We start from the raw sequence: 16,347 nt of genomic DNA on the forward strand, positions 1-16,347 counted from the left end.
AGGTTGCAGTTCAAGACTTACTCCTGCAAAAAGCATTTCTGACGGGATGAAGTATAATACTGTTAGCAGGACATGTGCAGACTGTAAATCAGCTGGTTGAAGAATAATTTGAGCTAGATCACTTTTGAACGTTTTCCGTGATTAAGATGTGTGTGAAACTAATGAACTAGTGACTGCAAAACTTGCAGGTTCCCATTAGTGTAAATTGGCTACCGTAAGATTGCTGAAATGTTATATCTCAATTCATGGATTTAATCGTCTGTAGAATTGGGTCAAACCTAATTTGCCTTATTCATGCAAGAAGTTTGCAGACAGTTGTTTCAAAAAGATTAAAGCCATTAATGTGGTTTAGAATGTGCTATCTGCAAAACAGACATATGAAACTATAATCTGACAGAGCTGTTCTGCCTCAGAAATCAGTATGTTAAAACTGGTGAACAGTTAATCAGGGAAAAAAATTCTGCTTTTCTTTGTTACAGTCTTAAGTAACTTTTTAAATAATTTATTCTTTAAGGCTAATATACTGTAGCCTCATTTTTTCCCACTTTTGTAATTCATTAGCAATATAGTAATGAAGTATAGAGTGATTTTGATTAAGTCTTTGTGTAAGAGCATTTGGAGATGGAAAGGAATGGATAAAACATTTGGCAACTGTCTTGCTCAATTGTTTTCATTCATCCAGTTAGAACTTTTTGACTAATCTTTTTTTCCTGTTTCATGCTTCAGCTTGAAGGAAGACCTAGCTCTGCTTTTGTCTCCTGCTGCTTGATCTGTCCATTGCATACCAGTTCCAGTTATTATTGTCTTATTATCTTGTCATTTTAAAATATATTTTTGTTTCTTCTAGCATAAAGAAATCCTTGACTGCTGAAAAACCTCACAGTGCTTGGGAGAGTTCGGATGACAGTCGTAACAAGCTGCTGAGAGTAGCATCAACATCTAAATTAATATCAAAAGTGGCAAAGAATGCAGACAAGTATGTATCAGTTTGGTACATAAAAGCAAGTGAACTTTAGAGTCAAAATATTATGAAATTGCATAACTTTAGTGAACTTGTTTGTGTATATGCTAAGACCATTTGATTCTTTGTAGGAGTAATTACTTGCCAGCTTCCCACTTTGTTTTCACACACTTAGTTTCTTTTTTTGACTTTGTTGAAATTTTGCTGAGTTTGTTGAAATTGTTTTGTTGACTTTCTGACTGACCCCTCTCCCATTTGCCAAGATCCCCCAGCGTGCTGGTAGCTTTTCCCAGCTTGATGTCATCTGCAGATTTCATACATCTGCTCATTAATCTTCATTCAAATAGCCATTCAAATAGCTATTAACTGGTCCAAGGCAGAACTACCTGAAAACCCCTCCCACTCTGACAAAGAAAGGCTCTTCAGACCTTTCAGAGTAATTTCCAGTCTTTTTATGATCGTGTCTGTAGTGCTCTCCTTAGCTTGCATATAAGACTGTCAAATACATACTTAAGAGTCGAGAGCGGTACAAGTGCATTCCTTCTTTCCTAGGAATGGGAGGAACAAAAACATCTTAAATTAATCTTAGGTGTGGATATCGGCACGTTTACTAAAAACTTTATGGTTAGCCTGAAGAGTTCTGCAGAGCAGTGAAGTGCTGTGTGTCAGGGATTAGGGGTTATATATTTCGCAAGTATTTCTTTTCCTTTTATAATTGGTTTTCAGTGTTGGAATTTAAAAGCCCTTTGGCAATTTAGATAATAGCAGGGTACTGCTAGGTAATATTTTGGAATGAAAAAAACCTCTGTCTTGATTTCTACTTATCAAGTTTCTTTTCTTGGTTTTTGTTATGCTACTGAAGTATCTGTCACAATGTGGTATATATTTCAAATTTGCTAATAAAATAAATTTTATTGACATTTTGTATATTGGTTCAGGCATGGTCAAAATAGAGGTATCTTGTTTCATTTTCCTGTGATTCTGCTTATTTTCTAAAAGACTTTTAAATGCTGCCCTTCTACAGTCTCTAATCTAGAAAAAAAAAACAGGTGTCTAACAGAAGAGCGGACAAGGAAAGATTAGGTTTAATTATTGTTAGAGAAAGTTGTCTGTTCATAACCTGAAGCTGTTGTATCTTAAAGTATTTGGCAAAAAATAAAGCTTCCACCATTATCAAATGTAGACCATCATATGATTGAAGACTGGGTGTTGTATTGTTTGTGTACCTTGTTCTTATGCTCAGATATATAATAAAAGCACTATTTGCATTCAAGAGCAATACACACTAATGCTCATTTCTTACTCACATCCTGTGTGCCCAGTTTCTAAAAGAATTGGTTGGTATCGTGCAAAGACATATTGTTATATTGCATTTATCGTTCACAGTTAAGAAATGTTGGCCTAATCTGCCTGAAGTTACCCGAGTCTTGTGCAAGGGAGTAGAATTCAGCCCCTAATGTGGGCCCCAGGACAGAAATGTTTTACATATGCTTTACGCTACCAGCCCAGGATATGAACTTCGTTTAGTAAGCTCAGTCTTTAAGCCAGCACTGAGCTGTAAATCAGTCTGATAAAGCCATAAGAAGTAAGAGGGTTCCCATGGCAGCCCATCATTTAGTGTTTTTCAGGCAAGACTGGGAATCCAGTTTTAATTTTTCCTTTGGCAGTGTGGTGAAGGGTGATTCTACCAATAGCCAGAGATGACTCTCCTTATGCATATGCTTGACCCTTTGTCACTGTTACAAAAACTTGACCTCCATCCAGCTAAAAATACTGGATGCCACTCATACCTTCCTGCTGAATTTCAAATGAATTCAAGAGGTTATTTTATGCAATACATTCTCCTGTCAAGGAGTGTTATTCTGGTAAGAAGTAGCTCTGATGCTGGAAATTACTATTTCTTCCCTCTTCACAAAAGACGATTGAGGTTTTTTGTGAGTAGTTCATTCCCGGTTCTGGCGAGGAGAGACATCTCAACTGTGCTACTTTGAAGACTTTGTGTTGTGCATCCAGTAATGCTGTGTGGATCCAGTTTAAATGAAACTGCAACTTGCTTACATTTAATCCATGTGGCCAACAGGGTTAATTCCTAGAAAAAATTGTGTTGTTGTGTGCTGACAGCTTATTTTGACAGGTGTTAAATGCTTTGCATGCAGGCCTGAGGGTGTTTGGCAGCTTAAAACATTTGGTTATTACAGGTTTGCTCTCTCAAAATGGAATTTTCCATGCACAAGGAATAAGCCCTTCATAATTTATTTTTAAAAGCTTTTTGTATTTTGTTGTTGTCACAGTAATTCTTAGGAACCCTTGCCATGGGGCCAAAGACTTCAAGTTACTTGAAAGGTACAGTGAACTGCATAAAATAATATATGGGTAAAAATGCACTATGATGACCAGGATTAGTTATTTAGCATCCTGTACGACAGTTACACTGTACACAGAATCTGATGAGATAGCCAAATGCAATAATATGTAAGAACTAGGTGGTATTGGCTTGATAAGCATTTCACGTATTATTAATGATATTATTTTGAATTTTTCCCCAGGCACAAAGATGTCATCATCAGCCAAGGTAAATAAAATCACTTATTTTTAAATACTGGAGGAAGCTGGAAAGATTTTCTTTTGACTGAATAGTATTTCCTGTAAATAAATACATTGGGATGTATGCTTATGAAACAGGGATATAGAGCTAAAATAGCATTAATAATTACTCCAAGAACTCTCCTGGCCAAACGTTACTCAAGACCTGTATAAGGATCTTGGAAATTACGGAGAAATGCCTCTTCAAATTGGATCTTTAGGAAAGACTGAAATTTTGGGTGGTTGGTGGGAGGATTCATTTTACTTTTGTGAAACAAAAAACGTTTTTTTATTATTTTCTCTGTGTGTATGTGCATAAAGAGAGAGGTTATGAAAACAAGTCTAAAGTTTTGACGTATGTGCCAGTCTTCATCCAAGCAGGTGTGAGTGAGACTTTAGAAGTAGTTTTAAGATATTTTATTTCTGTCCCATAACCAGCAAAAATGTCAACTCGTGAAAAAAACAGCCAAGGTAAGAATTAAGCTATGCCCGTTGGTCGCTTTCTAATTTAGTGCTCTCACGAATCTTTTATTTGGCTTTTCACCATCAAAGAGCATCAGTGCATGATCTCTTAAAAACTTTGATCATTTAAATAAATATTTCAGCTTTCTTATGGAAATATATATGCATATGCACGTTGCAATCTATGTGGGGATTATTTGGGGGTAGTCTAAAATAAATTACTACATGCGTAATTTCCTCAGAGAGGAATGTGTGTTCAAATACGGTTCTAGAATTCTTGCATTGTTGCCTAAGATATCAGAATATTAAGAACTGCCAACTAAAAGATTTGTTTTATCTCAGCTTTCTGTCTTTCCAATATTACAACATATACACACTGATTAGACAAGAACAGAGACTGAAGGTTTTAATGTAGTCTCCTAAAATGAAAACTGAGTCTCTTGTAAAGTGTATGTCTTTGCACCGATGAATCTCGCATTCTGTGGCTACCTGCTGCTGCTGGCTTGTTCAGACAGGAAAAGGAGCTGCCTATCTGAACATGGTGGGACGTGACAACAAAAGAAATCCACTTGTGTCGCAAAACTACTCTGCTTTGGTGTCCTGCAAACTGTACTGAAGCATGCATTTTCAAAACTAAAGCATGTAACCCAAGTGCATGCTGTGCACAACATATATCTATGTACAGAGGCTCTGTCTCATGCTTTCTTGCTGCTAATTAACAAATCTGTAGTCTCCAGATTCGGTGCTGTAGGCAAGATTACATTATACACAGTTCGATTGCTTTTGGTCTCCTCTGGATTTTCTTTGAAAAAGAAAAAAAAACCCACTCACATTTTTTGGAATGTAATATATAAATTGTTGTAATGAAAGCAAAATCAACTTGAATCCAATTGCTTTATCTTTTTCTAATTCATAGAGAAATTACAGATCTAAAAATATTCTAAATTGATGCTTACCAAGAGCATCCTTCAAAGACAAGAGGGGTGAAAGAGGGTGCATAAGCATCAGGAACAAAGAAGAAATGTTTCTTTATGGCAGGTTGCTTAACACCGGCTGTGGAATGGTATATATGTGCAGCGACGGTTACTGTAAAAAGAAAACTAATCAGTAGTGCCCAGACCAGCTGCAATTTAGCTTTGCAAGAATTAAACAAAACTGTTATATTAAAAATACCCTTTCTACCAAACACAACTTTTCACAAAGCCAAGTTGCATACAGCTAAAATAGCTTCAATACTAATTCTTTCCTTACAATGTGCTTCTACAATTCTACGTGTTCTGCCAAGAATGGGCCGTCCTTCGGTTCTCTCATCCTGGTAGCTATAACTTATGTGGCCTCAATGTGTACCCTGCTACCTGTTGTGTTACTCTGCAGATGATGTGAGCTTTCACTGCATGACGAACGGGTACCTTCCATGTGTGTCATGCCATAGTCTGTTCAGAGCCCAACTGGAACGAAAGAGAAATATGATGCAGATGACAGTGGCCCCACATATGTGGAAGATGGAGAGAGTGTCTTGTCATAGAAAATGCATTTACTAGCATTTTAACCGTGTAGTGGCAAAACATCATTCTGCCTTTAACATGGATGAAGTTGCAATTAGCAGGATTCAGCCTCCAAAGATTTTTTTTTTTTTTTTAATATGGACCAATGAGTGTATTTTTTGACAGCTTTTAGCATATGTGTCTCTGTGTGTGCAAGGCTGTGTTAGGTTTTGTGTTGTGTTTGCTGCCACAGAAGTAGCCACCCGTTAGTTACTGTAGTTGCAGAGGGTCCCCCCATCCTTTCTGGTATAAACTTAGCAATAGTCAGCCAATTCTCCGTAGTGCAACATCCTGTTCAGGGCAGGTCACTTTAGCCCGTTTTGTACTTGATGGTTGCTGCATAAATAAACCAATTTGCAGTTGGAACCTTGACCCAACCAGTCAGAAAGTTGAAGAGTTGCAGAGACAATTAATGTGGTTTCTGGAGGTAAATCCCGTGTGGCTGGACAGAGTTGTCTTGGGCAGGGTGGGATGAAGGGTAGCCTTTGCTCGTGCTGTTTGTGCAGAACCTTCCTGTTCTGCAACCCAAAGGCATGAAAAGTTATAGTTGCTTTAACGCTCCTTTGTGGCTTGCCAGCCTTTGCCTCTAGAGGCTAGCAGTCTTTAACATGGTGTTAATTAAGTTACAGCAGCTCCCCTAGCTGCTCATTTCATTAGGCTGTATGTGAAGCACTGCGTACGCCACCGGCACACACCTCCCATGCTAACGATTGTGTCAATGCACTTCCTAGAAATTGTGTGAAGGAGACTCTTGGGAAGACTGCTGGTGTGCAAACTGTCAAGCTTCAAAGCAAATCTATGTAAAAATACTTTGGTGTCTTTATACATCGTTAAAATAAGCTTGGAAACACAGTGAAATTGCAGGTTATCATAGCAGAAGGTGTTTGCATGAGATAATAGGATGGAAGATGACAATTCTGCATAGCTTTGAACATCCTGGAATCACTTGGTTTCCTTTTTTTGATTCAGCTATTAAAGAAACTGCTTTGAAACATGTCAGTGTAGTAGTGTATCACAAAATGTAGAGAAATATGGTTTTGCACATTTAGTTCTTGGAATCTTATTTTTCTAGCAGCAGAAGTTACTGCAATATTATCTGTGTTGTGACCATCTGTGCACGTTCATTGTGATTTCTGTTGATAGTATGTATTGGCTATAAAAGTGAAAGACTTGAGGAGGAAGTGACGCTCATAGATGAGCTTCAGTAGTGAAAGGCATTAGCTTCAATGTCTGAATTGACTTTGGTACGGAGTCCCCCAGAGAGCGTGCTGCCGGTGTTGCGTGTAAATGTCAGCAAGACCTAGGCAGTTCTCTCCTCCTGCCAGCAGCAGCAGCATGGGGAGCTGCAGCCTGCAGCCGCCTTGCGGGCAGTCGCTTGCGTTTCCTCTGTTTAACACCACGCCGAGGCCATGGATGTTACCAGTGTTTGTCACGTATCTTCTATCTCAGTACACAGTTTTGTTCCCTCCGTGCCATTACCTCTCCCGCTTGGGTAGGGTTGCATCTACTCCACCATTAAGGTTAGTCCTGAGCTTTATGCATCTGGGTATATGCTGAAGCAGAGGTAATACAGACAGGAACACTTTGGTGATGCCAGCCCAGTGAGGGAAGTATTATACACACTTCGATATATTTGTTGAAGAGATTTTTGGGTTTAGGTTTTTTGGCTTATTTTTGAACATTTGTTTGTTTATTCTTGAAAATCAGGACAACCTTTTCACAATGAAATCCAGTACTAAGGAGGTATTAAAATTCTGTGAAAATCCAATAAAGCTATGGGTGAACAGGTGCTTACTGTAGCCTTAAAAGGACACTAGCTAAAGTTATTCTTTTAAATTCTTTCCAGCAGGTGTTTATAATTGCCTATAAAAGCCATCTTGCTTTTCACTTCAGCAGAGACATTTTTAAAGTATTAATCATAAAGCATTCATATTTTTATACCCAGAAGTTAAAGACCTGGCTTATTTTAAGATAAAAGGTAATTTTTTTCACTGAGATTCTATGTTTGAGTTTGGTTTTCACTGATAGCAACTCCATATATGAATCACTTGTTCACTTATTATAAAGTAATAAGAGACACTTAGACGTTTTTGGATGGCAATAAAAACCATATGTGAAAGAATTAATGAAAAACATTCACTGCATTCCTAAGTTTGTTTCTTTTTAGATTGTGCTTTATTAGTTTCCAGTACTTTTTCTTCTGTTAGTTTAACTGTGCTATAGTTCTAACTTCACAGAACGGGGCAATCATGAAGCACACAATGGAAAAATTTACCCTGCTGACAGTGTGTCCTGTCCACTGAGAGTGCAAAATTCCATCACTACCTTGGATCTGTTTTTTCATCAGATACAGATTTTCTGTCAGATGCTTATTGAAGGTGCTTATGTACCTGAGGGCAAATGGAGACCCAGTCTATCTCGTTATGATTGGGCTGCTTGCTCTCATTCAGGCACAGTGCATATTATTAAAAACCATAGATACTGTCAGAAAAACAAATTAGTATTTGGGAGATATTTATCATTGATTCTTGGTGAAGCCAGGATTTTATTATTTAAGTAGGAAGCATTTAGATACAGTCTTATTGAACTTGTTTGTGTCCAGTACTCCTTTTTGAGTCTTTTGAATAAAAAGCTAGAGTTTTAATATTAAACTTGAATTATTTCAATGCAAATGGTAACTGTTGTTAATACCTAGATTCTTAATGTCACCTGGTATGTGCAGAAACAGGGTTTTAACTATGATTTATTTAGGAAGTTATATAAAATTAATAACCAAAGCTCTATGAAGAAATCACAAGGCAAAGCTGTAAAATCATTCCAAACCGAGGCAAATCTCTCATCTCATCGGCTTTTTTCAGCTGTTTGGTTTGCATTGCACCAGCACTCAATAGCGACGGTGCATGTCTGCTTGTCAGGCTCAGCAAGCATTGACACATAGCTCAGGGTGAGAAATGGCAGACCTGCAGCTGCATTTTAATTCCACTGTAACTTAAAATGTAATGGTCTGGGCATGGTGGCTGAATTTGGTTGTATTCATCTCTGTGCTGTTAGCACTGGTTTAAATTGGAAGCAGGCTTCTAAGCTTTTGTCCCTCAGGTTAGTGGTCCTACAGAGTTCTTGGACACAGGCCTGAAAGCAGAAAGCTTGTGGGAAAGAAGCTATTTGTAGTATTAAAAAGCATAACTTCACTGGTCAAGCAACTAGAAGGTGAAGACAGATTAATAAATGTACTCTGGATGTGGTAGTTTATTGTATATTATTACAGAGTTCTGCTTGGCCAAGCTAGTTGGAGTCTTTTGGGGTTTTTCATTTGCTTCTACTTCACTTTAAGGGTAAGATTCAGATGCTAAACACAAGTAGAACTGAACTGAGGGTTTTGATGCATCAGTCCATGTCGCTCTTTCAAACTAGATGGGCTGGGACCTATTGAAAAATAGTCACTAATAATTTGCAAGATAAGGTTATTGTAGTGATTCCTTAAGAATTAAACTTCTATCCATGTAGAAAACCAGATAATTTTGTTATTTATTGACTATTATCTACTCTGTGTGTGTGTGTATTTAATCTATTGCATGCTCATTAGACTTCCCATTATGCATACACTTGCCAGCTGAAGAGCAGTTAATTACAGCACAGATTTGTGGGGCTACCTCAGGGTCTGTCTAAATAATGAGGAGTAGCATGATATAAAATACATTCTTCTAATATTTTGTCCGGTTTTGTTGAAGAAATCAGTAACTGAGGATGAGGGCTTGTCATATGCTTCTAGGAGACTACTGTGTATTCCTTGACAATTTCATTTTGAGGCATATTTTTTGGAAACAAGGAGGATTTTGATTTTGTCATGTCACTGTCTTCAAATTTCTGAAGGCTCTAAACAGTAGCTTTCGTGTCTTCTGAATCGCTCTTCTCTGTAGATACTTCTGAGTTAATCTACAAAGACTTCTTTGATCTTTTTTTTCTGCTCATTTCAGTTCTTATTATTTTTATTGTTTTCCTCTGAAAACCTTCCATATTCCCCTAAGAATATGATTCACGGAAAGTAATAAATTGCTTAAGTGGCATTGCATGAGTCTTTCTGTGCTGACTTCTTGGAAGCACTAATATCAGCCTTTCAGATGGTTTGTATTGTATCTTTGCTATCTGTTATCACCTGCAGTGTTCTTCATTGGTCTTCCAGCTTGCTTTTCCTCAATTGCTGGGTTTTACACTTTCTTCCAAGAGTGGATTAATAGGCATTGTTTGAAGCTGAATTTTACTGTTACTTTTGTGATGCTTTTTCTTTTTTGTGGTTTCGATGTTGTGCATCCGTCAGGCTGGGCTGGACTGGGCTAGGCTGGGCTCAGCTGTGATGTTCCTCCAGCTCATGACATGGGTTTGCAGAGCCTCGTGGCTGATCGGTGCTCAAATCCACTTTTAGGTGGGCCCTTGCCAAGTTGCTAGGTTCTGTCTTTGTGTCACTCTTCCTGAGCGATGTTTTGTGTCCCTTCAGCTGACTGGAGCCATGGTGTAGTCAGATCAAGTGTTTCTGCATCTTTGGGGCTGAGTTAGTACTTTCCCCAGACCTCTGGGGATCCCACAGAGAACTGAGACCTGCATGGAGTTTGCTTGGGTCCAGCACACCCAGAGGGTTCCCATGTGAGGCTAATAAGCCTGAGCCGATCCTGGGAGCAAAAATTGGGCGTGCTGGCCCTGTGTCCCCTGGCACTTGTGCAAAGTGATCATTGAGACTCCAGAGGTGAATTATTGCGGAGCCAAGCAGAGTTTGGCAAGGGCTGCGAATTTGAGCTCAAAGCTGCAGAAAAGCAGCTACAGCTGTTCCCGGTAAAGAGCTGGCCCCTGAAGCCAGAGCGCTGCATCCACTTGATGCTGCCTTTTGTAGCAACCCTGGGCCTGAGCTATTCCTTTTTGTGTGACGTGGATAATCCATGGCACCTGGGTATGCTATCTACAGAGCTTCAACTGTACTCTGAAGTTTGTTTGATCCATATTTGAAAGGATTTATAGGACATCTGCAGTTGCAGATTAATTAACTTTACAAGCAACAAGATCCTTTCAGGTATGCCGTCCTGCCCCTTCCCCCCTCAAATGCTTCTGCACAGTGGGTAGTGGGGTCTGAACATCTCTTTATATGGGGTAGAGAATTTTTACTTTCATACCTACTTTTCAGGCTGGAAGATACCAGAATTGTTGAGGATTTTTTGTTTGCTGTTTTTTTTTCCCCCCTCACTCTCTTTAAAACTTCTGACTTTATCTCCCCTATACCCCCTTACCTCTGTATTTGTTATGAGATGACCAAGACTCTCTTTTCTTCCAAAAGATCAAGTGAGGGGGAAAAAAAGTCTTAGACATACTACTTGTACCTGGGAATAGTGAGAATGCAAGAACGAAACAGATAGTCTAATGCTCTTGAGCATTCAGTTGAGCCAGTATGCTATGAAAGAGTTAAATCACTGGTTTTCTTAACTTGCAAATACAAGAATTTGGCCTCAGGGAATTAGTTGCTGTTTGAGAATGGTTTTGTTGATATGCTGCCATCCTCTCTAGTATTTAAAAAGATTTTTGCATTAATATTATATCTGCCCTACAGGTTATTCTGACGAAAGGAAATTTACAGTCTTAGGCAAAAATCTTTCAGTGGGTTGTCTCTTTTTTTTTTTTAATCCTTCCTCTTCTGTAGGGCGAGGCTTAATCAAGTTATACCTAGCCTATGTCTCTCTAACAAGTGTGTTAAATATGTATTTTCAACAGTAATCTTGAATAACATGCAGCTAGCTAATAAAAGCAAAAAATGTTCGTTCTTTAATGGGGAGGTTCAGAGCGCTAATTTGTATCTGAATGCCCTGCAGACAGTGTTTTCCCTGAGCTCCAGGAGAGCCTCTTCTCTTCTGGCCAAAGACCTGACTGAATTCCTCTTGGACTCTTCATCTCTCTCATCTGCAGAGTCCGACAGGTGCAACTGGCTCCATCCATATGAATTTCAGTTGCAGCTTGTCTCCGCTGTTCTAAGAAGCAATGAGAAATTTGATGCTAAATTTGTGGTGTCATTTTGCACTGATCTTTTGGAACCAGAAGTGCCAAGCACAATGTTAAATCAAGAATTTGACTTGCACAAACGAATGGTCTTTTCTAAATACACTCAGGTTACGCTGTGCTTTAATTTATAGGAGTGTGAGCGCCAGATTTTAATAAAAGGTCATTATTAATACGTTACTCTTGGTTTTGGCCAGTGTTATTTTACCTCTGTAAAATACATAGTAGAAAAAAATATTTTGGTGGAAAAATGAGACATGTTACTAGTTGGGAGTAATTATCTAAACATTTGTGTCAAACTAGTGACAACACTGATCTTTAGCTTTTCTCAGCAATGCAACTAAGCAATGCACATTTGGTAAAATAACTGTTGTTTCTAATTTAGCTACTGGGAAGTGATTTTCTTCTTTGATATTTGATCTGAGGCAAGTTTTCTGCTGTTGTCAGTGGATGGACTCACAGAGTTCTCGTTCAAAGGAGCTGTATTTGTTCTTAGAAAGAAGCGGGACAACTGTTTTTCATCTTCTCGCTATTTGTTCTTTTGATACTGGACTTAAATGGCTCAACTTTCATTGTATTAATGTTCTAAATAAGGAAAAGCCTTTATGCATGTGTTAGTTTTACATTGCTTAATTATTACAGTTTCTGTTCAGGAATTATTTTTTGAGCCTGTGTCTTTTTTTGCACTAGCTTTCAGTTATATTTGGACTGTTGTAGGAAAATTCCCTTCTCTTGCCTCCAGTGCAGAGTAAATGTACTATCAGGGTCAAAAGCCACACAAAATTCAAGTAAAATGAATTCTTGGTCTCAGAAGGTTGACTTGAGCACACTAGAAGTGGAAAAGGAGTCAGAGTGATTGTATCTTTTAAGTCTGGGAACTTGGTAAATTTGCTAAAGTGTGATCTGTTTCACCAAACAATTAAAAAAAAAAAAAGTTAAAACTATTAAGCATCAAGAAATCAAACTACAGCGTGTTAAGGGGAAAAAGAAGTTTTTGACAAATTAAGCCATATGTGGCGTGAAATCTTCAGAGTGAGTGTCACGCATGTAGTAGAATACTTTTAGCTAGCTTATGTTCGGGTACATGGATTCATCGACCTAGTTAAGTTTGAGCAATGCTGTGACAAGTGATGTTAAAACCATGCAAGCTCGTGGGTAGTTCTTTCTCTGGCTAGGAGTTACTGAACATATTATATGATTTGGTCACCGTAGATTTTTCCTGTATGTGTCAATGTTGTCCAAGTCATTGCTGTGTGCTAGGATCATCACTGCTGTATTCAAAGCTAGGGCTTTCCGATGTTTTCAGAGCTGGGGTGGTATTCCACAGAATTTCATACAACTCTGATAAAATTCTCTATGATCAAAAATACTTCTTTTAAATAACCTAGAATATTTACCATGTTTTTTTATTAGACTGATGATTGTCGGTCTTCTGTCTTGTCTAGCTGTGGAAGAAAGATCTTGAGTGTCAAGAATTCATTTCCAAACTTTGTGCAAGACTGCTTTATATCTTTGGTGGATGAACATAGTTGCAGGTTTTTCTTCTCTCATTCTCTTCTGACTGCAGTGAGACAGAATATGTTTCTGCAGTCTGTATAGTAGGGGTATTTCAAATTCAGGAAAACGTAGAGACCCTGGCTTGAGGTTGGTCTTGCTTACAACTTTGATTATTTCTCAATCTTTGCATCTTTTAAAATGTTTCTGTAAGGAAGAGACTATTTTGGAGTCTACATTGCTTCTGCTGTCACTGAAATTATCTGCTTTCTCTTGCGTTTTTGGATCTCCAACTTTCACTTGAGCTGTTAAGCTGTAATTCTGTGGGAATAAGTTTGAGTTTCTCATAATTTCAATTTTAGATGTTTTAGGGAATGCAAAACATAGATTGCACATTGATGCAGTCTGAGTAATAATCTTATGCTTAATTGGAGACATACTTACAAGCAATCCGTGGGCATTTGTGGGAAGTCTTGCCTCATGCTTATCTTTTGAAAGAAATACAAGTAATTGTTTAAAGATCTTAATTTTAGAGCTCAATATTGGTTGCATCAAATGTGACTAGAGACTTCTTAATACTGTATCGCTAATTCACAGCTATTCTTCTGCTCCAGTCCTCCTCAACTATTTAGATTTTGGTTTGAAACTCTGAGTTCCCTTTGTCTGCTGTGATTTTCAAATCCCTACTCATAAAAAATATCGGAGTTCCGGATTCACAGCAGAATACTATATTACTTTGGAATTATGATATTAGTTACATTAACAATGGATATTAATTGAAGAGTGATAGAAAGTTACCATTTCATTGATGCAAGAATCGGTGAAATACTTGAGTCTTTGTCATCAGTGCTTTACGAAATGAAACTCCTGTGTCAGCAGCGTTGGAGGCTGGCATTAATTCTTGTGGATTTGAGGCCTGATTTAATCATAGTTAAACAGCAGTACAGTGCTGGTCTTGCTGTGTGGGTAGGGTGTAAAGGCTTTTAAAAGTCTCCAAGGGCTTTTCTGATCGTCTGAAGTTCAAAAATGATTATTATCATACTGTGAAGGGAAGACTCCTGTAGGGCACCTAATATTCTAGTTGCAATTGTGTATTCCTTAAATCCAAATGACTTACCTTCCAACGCCTAGCTAATGTGTTTGACCAAGCCACTCAGCTACTCTGTAATTAGTTTTCTCTGGTGGAAAATAATCTCATGTTCCTTGAAAAGGAACTCCTAAAGGCTTGTGAAGTGCTCAGATGCCCCAACAGAGACACACATGTATTTTGTCACTACTATAGACAGTGTTACAGCTGGAGTCAGAAGCTGTTGCTTCTTTCCGTTCTTCAGGATATGATGCAATACGCAATAGCATGCAATTGGAATGATTTCAATAAATTAATAATTCAGGTTAGTGTATTAGTTTGTGATGATACATAATTTCAGATTATATTCCTCAGCAAAGCTTTTGACACTTTTTCCTGCAGTATCCTTGTGTCTTAGCTTGGCCGTTATGGTTTGGATAGGTGGGCAGTGAGGTGGGTAAAAGAACCAGTTGGATGGTTGGCCTCAGAGGATTGTGGTTAATGGGTCATACTCTACCTGGTGGCCAGTAAGTGGAGTCTGCAGGGGTCTGTCCCGGACCTGTCCTGTTAAACATCTTTAGCAATGACCTGGAGCAGGCAACACAGTACACTGTCAAGTTTGCAGATGACAGCAGACCAGGGGGCCCAGCTGATATGCTGGCGGGTAGAGCTGCCAACCAGGGGTACCTGGGCAGGCTGGCGGGATGGGCCTGCAGGAACCTCACAAAACTAAGCAAGGACAAATGCCTGTCCTGCACCTGGGGGAAGGAAGAGCCCCTGGCAGGGATACAGGCTGGGGACAGAGGGGCTGCAGGGAGCAGCTCTGTGGGAAAGGCCCTAGGGGTGCTGGCAGACAGCCAGGTGCCAAGCGAGGTTGTGCCATCTCCATCCTTGGAGGTTTTCAAGACCGGAATAGGCAAAACCCTGAGCAACCTAGTCTGACCTCATTGCTGAGCCTGCTTTGAGCCAGAGGTTGGACTTAAAGACTTCCCGAGGTCCCCTTCAACCTGAAATACCTTATCCTGTGATTCTATGACTACTTATTTATTCAATTTCAGATTTTAATTTGAATTTAAAATGTGCCTTTGTAATTTAATTTGCATGTGTAAAACGTTACATGCTCAGTCTGTTCTATCACAAATTCAACTAACGCTTACTATGTGCGTGCGCACGCGTGTGTGTTTTAGTGTTCCATTTTAAAAAAAAAAAATCTGGGCTTTTACCAAGCTCTCATTTCAAAAGTAATTGTTATATCACAAGTGTTATTTGCATCTCTGTGCTTATTACTGGTTTCTTTTGTGCTTGTTTCTTGTGTAAACTTGCCACATGATTAATATGCTTTTTTTTGTTTCAACAGAGGGAGAATATATCAAGATGTTCATGCGAGGTCGACCAATCACAATGTTCATTCCTTCTGATGTAGAAAACTATGATGATATTAGGACAGAGCTGCCTCCTGAAAAGTTAAAACTGGAGTGGGTGTATCCTTGATATCAGTAACTACTTGCTGTTCCCTTTTTGTCTTGTCTTGCCTTTTTTTTTTCCTTTAGAATCTGGTCTTGTGTATTCTCTGTTCAGAGGTAAAAATTACTTGAAAGTGGAGAAAAAAATTCGATTTAATATAACAATTGAAATGGTTTGTAGCTACTGTATAGTATGACTTTAAGCTGCAAAACATGCAGGCACAGAAAAGTGGTACTTTTTGTTTGTTTGTTTTTCAGTTGAAACTAATTGCGATTTATTTTTAGTGTGAAAGAAAGTGTCTTTGGAGAGTTAGTTTCAGAAATGTCCCCCTCTGCCTCCCACTATATTTATGTAGGCTTTGCGTTCAGAAACATTGTTAGTTTTCAATCTCTGTTCACCTTTAGGAGGTTTTAGAGCTATGAGAGATCTTGAATTTCTTGTTGTCCTTATCTATGGAACGAGGGTTGCAGAAGCAGACGTCATTTGCACTGCTTCTGTGTTTCAGCTCCAAAGTGAAGGGGTTAATTTCTTGGAGACTAGTTTGCATGAAATGCACTAAATAAATTTATCATTTGAAGAATGGAGATGGTCTGTGGCTGACAACAATTCTTCAGGCTTAGTAGATGAGACATTAAGTTCATTATAAGAGATGTGCTTTTGCACACGTTTGGGTCTTGCTGTCACCCCCCCCATCTCTGCAGATTCTTCCAGTATGCTGTGATTGTATAAGTAAGTTTCTT

The 16,347-nt window shown here is 38.6% G+C and overlaps 1 protein-coding gene across 6 annotated transcripts in view; it reads left to right on the forward strand.

Moving 5' to 3' along the window:
* The window catches only part of EML4 (EMAP like 4), a 167,695-nt gene that overhangs the window by 112,318 nt on the left and 39,030 nt on the right, over window positions 1-16,347 (forward strand). For 4 of the 6 annotated variants that reach the window (XM_087774918.1, XM_087774919.1, XM_087774920.1 and 1 more), the window contains 4 exons: window positions 848-976; window positions 3,508-3,533; window positions 3,983-4,015; window positions 15,501-15,624. In XM_087774918.1, the coding sequence (XP_087631044.1) occupies window positions 848-976; window positions 3,508-3,533; window positions 3,983-4,015; window positions 15,501-15,624 (312 nt within the window). The remainder of the gene's footprint in view (window positions 1-847; window positions 977-3,507; window positions 3,534-3,982; window positions 4,016-15,500; window positions 15,625-16,347) is intronic. The other 2 variants (XM_087774921.1, XM_087774917.1) reach the window with 1 other exon arrangement.

This window comes from Nipponia nippon, unplaced genomic scaffold (genome assembly GCF_047370975.1).
Source record: "Nipponia nippon isolate SJK-2023a ecotype South Korea unplaced genomic scaffold, ASM4737097v1 scaffold_4, whole genome shotgun sequence".
Taxonomy (NCBI): Eukaryota; Metazoa; Chordata; class Aves; order Pelecaniformes; family Threskiornithidae; genus Nipponia; species Nipponia nippon.